The 3,574-nt window shown below is 33.4% G+C and overlaps 1 protein-coding gene across 1 annotated transcript; it reads left to right on the top strand.

Annotated features, from left to right (window-relative positions):
* Positions 1 to 868: 868 nt before the first annotated feature.
* Positions 869 to 2,729, top strand: LOC109951084 (uncharacterized). The gene is made up of 4 exons (XM_020585368.1): positions 869 to 1,903; positions 2,186 to 2,254; positions 2,404 to 2,553; positions 2,724 to 2,729. Exons 1-4 carry the CDS (start codon positions 1,445 to 1,447, stop codon positions 2,727 to 2,729), a joined length of 684 nt encoding a protein of 227 aa, XP_020441024.1. The 5' UTR covers positions 869 to 1,444.
* The last annotated feature ends 845 nt before the right edge of the window (positions 2,730 to 3,574 follow it).

Raw genomic sequence — 3,574 nt, 5'->3', positions numbered from 1 at the left:
TGGTAAATGGACTGTATTTATATAGCGGCTTTTTACACAATGTGTTGCGCTGGCCAAAGCGCTTTACAGGAGACGATACACCATTCCAGCATCCAGCATATATTAACACAATGATAACGACAGGCTGCCAGACAACGGCGCCAGTTAAGTCACCAGGAGCAATTGTTGTCCGTAGCAATAAATAATAGATAGTGAAAATATGACGTGCCTCACAGATGACTGTTGTAGTGTAACATAACATAGGTTTTAAGTGTGATGTTAATAATAAAGATATAATAGGATGTATATGTGTATGAGGAATTCATTCATTCATTCATTTTCTGCCGCTAATTCCAAGGGGTGCGGGGGGGGCGGCGGGGGGGTTTGGAGCCAATCCTAGCCGGCAGGCAGGAGATGGCGGAGTAACAGATCGCCGGTCCATCGCAGTGTATAACGAATTGAAAAATTAAAACTTTATTCTTTTGTTGACAAGAAGCTAAGTATTACAATAGAACTGACTAGTCAAAGTGATACTAGTCATATTAATGAATTCATAATGAAAAACTATTCATTGCAAATGAGAATGTAAGATATAAAGAAAACACAGTGAAACGTTATTGACAAAAAAACTGTAGCGTCGTGGAATGTATGGAAAAAAATGTTTTTATTTTGATGACACTGATAAAACTTTTTCTTTGTCTTTGTGTTTCTTGCAGTAGCTTGTCTAAGCATAATTTAGGACAGCATTTTCCTTAATGTAAGGTAATTATCTTTTTTGATGATTTCAGTTTTATACTGAGTGTAAGTTAAGAATATTAGACATTTGTGAATGTATTGTGCAGTATAAATGTGTTTACCATTTATTGAAAAACTTGTTTAAAAAGTTGAAAAAGATTACAAGGAGGAGCAAGAAATATTTTTACCATTTTAACCATCTTTTAATGGAGATGTTATATAACCAGTGTAGCAGCTGGTTGTTTTCATATAAGTGTATGTACACTATTTCTCATGTTTTGCCAATTTAACAAAGATTACCAGATATTTCAATATTTTATATGGAATTATAATATTTTACATACATTGATTGTTGTGTGCCAAAGAGCACGTGTGATGGTTATACTTTGTCCTTTTTATATGAGGCTTCATAAGTACTAGCTATTACAGATCAGGAAAATGCAGCAAAAACTGTAGACACAGACTGTAGACATATCATAGTTGTTGAGCTATGAAGTTGTGTTTAAATAAATTAAAACATTTTTTTAACAGGTGTACAAAGTAAAGGCTGTAGTATGTAGTATAAACAAAGCAGAAAGACATCATTTATCTTTATATGTATATCTTATAAATGGGCAGGAAGATCAAGAAGAGTTTATTTCCAAAGTGACTATATACTTACAGTAATACAAAGTTTAACGTGCAATAGTAGTTTATCTAATTTTGTTTGTGTTTGTTTTGTTATTCCAGAATGGCACTCCATCAATTGTTGATGACCAAGCCAGACACCCCATATTTCAGACCACCACAGTTACACATTTGTGTGGTGGCAGTGGCTGACAGGCCCAAGGTGGTCTCCTGGAAATTTCAGGAAGATACAGCATATCCAGCTGTAGTCAAATCAAATAAAGTTGCAGCAATTTCTGATGGTCACTCTGTTAGCAAAATAACAGTGTTTGAAGAGTTTGCCTCCCGATTTACAGAGGGTAAATCATACATCCTGAAAGGCCACAACCTGATGGGCAAGGAACCCCCGTACACCATCGCCATTAACAAAAAGAGCTTGTTTTTTCGCACTGGTGCACTGCACATTAATGAAGATCTAAAAAAAGAGGCTGCAGAACTTATTTACCCTAGCTCAATTGAGACCAACTTGGCAGATTGTGAACAAAGTCAAGGGCTTATAACTGTACAAGGAGAGATAGTTGGGGTAAGTAGGTGTTTTGATGCAATTGTGTATGTTAAAAAGATTTTGTATAGGTTACAGTGTTGAGATTTGTTTTGTTCAAAGACAAATTAAGAAGTGGGCTTTTCACTTTCTACTTAAAGTTAAACAGTATAAGTAGAACAATACCAGCTTTTGTAAAGTACACACTTGGCTTGCTATTCAAAAGTTAACTGAATGTGGTGTATATTTGGTGTTAAAGCAAAGGAAATAAAATAAAAGAAGCAATTAATTAATGTTTTTGTGTTAATCTAATTTTATTTTCAGGTGTCTGCGCTAAAATGCATTTGGAGAGGAAGAGAAGCGATACCACTGAGGAACATTCTTTTGCAGAAGGTAGGCTTCGTATATGTTGCAATGATGCCATTGCAGGCTGTTTTTGAAATCTTGTTAATGTAGTATATGTTAGAATATTTTGTGCGTTTTATGCATCACTAACAGTAATCTACATATCATCAATATTTTTTGGTTATTTTTTTATACAGGAATCAAGAAAAGTTTCCTTATCCCTGTGGCGAGAGGCATCAGTCTCAGAACACCTGCAGATGGGATCTTCTGTCAAACTATCTCATCTGAAACCTGCAAACTCTGATTATGGCTTTAATCTGAAATCGACTAACTTTACAAAGATTGAGGTAAATTTAAAAAATATGTTAAACATAGTAGTATTGATGTTGTATTTAGAAATGGATAACAGGTAATAACAGTGATACAAGAGTAATGGAAAATATAAAGAAAGATAGATAAAAAGTAAACTATGTTGTGTGGTGGTGAAAAATATAGTTTGTAACAATTGGCGATAAAGGGATAGCATCTAACAATACCAAATGTCTCAATAGAAAAAAAAAAAAAAAGGCGAGGCAGCCGTAGCCATGGGTGTCACAGTGGCTGAAGACAAAGGTGTCCTTGAACTGCTGTTGAAGGATAGCCGCATTGTCACCATTGATGAAAATCTGTAGCAGCCATTTCATGAACTAATTTGCACTGAAGGAATACCAATAAAATTGGACATGTTAGAAGAGAAAGTGATGCACATTTAGATGGACATGGATGACATAGGTGTAGATGAGTAGTGGGGCATGTACAAAAAATCGTCAATATGGTTGTTTTTGTAGTTTGTAAAATATGTGAAGTAGTAGTGTGGTGTATGTTTTTTGTTCTGTTAATAAAAAATTAAAGTAATATTTTTAAATAGTAAACTTTTAAACTGTATTTGTAACTATTTAGATGTGAATTTTTGTAGTTTAAAGAGTCTTACCTTTAGAAATATTTATTATTATTCAGAAGTTTTATTGGTTAAATGTTATAATATATGTTAGATGGACATGGATGACATAGGTGTAGATGATGAGTAGTGGGGCATGTACAAAAAATCATCAATATGGTTGTTTTTGTAGTTTGTAAAATATGTGAAGTAGTAGTATGGTGTATGTTTTTTGTTCTGTTAATAAAAAATTAAAGTAATATTTTTACATAGTAAACTTTTAAACTGTATTTGTAACTATTTAGATGTGAATTTTTGTAGTTTAAAGAGTCTTACCTTTAGAAATATTTATTATTATTCAGAAGTTTTATTGGTTAAATGTTATAATATATGTTAGATGGACATGGATGACATAGGTGTAGATGATGAGTAGTGGGGCATGTACAAAAAAT

The sequence above is a fragment of the Monopterus albus genome, unplaced genomic scaffold (assembly GCF_001952655.1).
Source record: "Monopterus albus unplaced genomic scaffold, M_albus_1.0 scaffold362.1, whole genome shotgun sequence".
Lineage (NCBI taxonomy): Eukaryota > Metazoa > Chordata > Actinopteri > Synbranchiformes > Synbranchidae > Monopterus > Monopterus albus.
The sequence above is the reverse complement of the archived record's forward strand: the minus strand, read 5'-3'. Positions and strand labels throughout refer to the sequence as shown.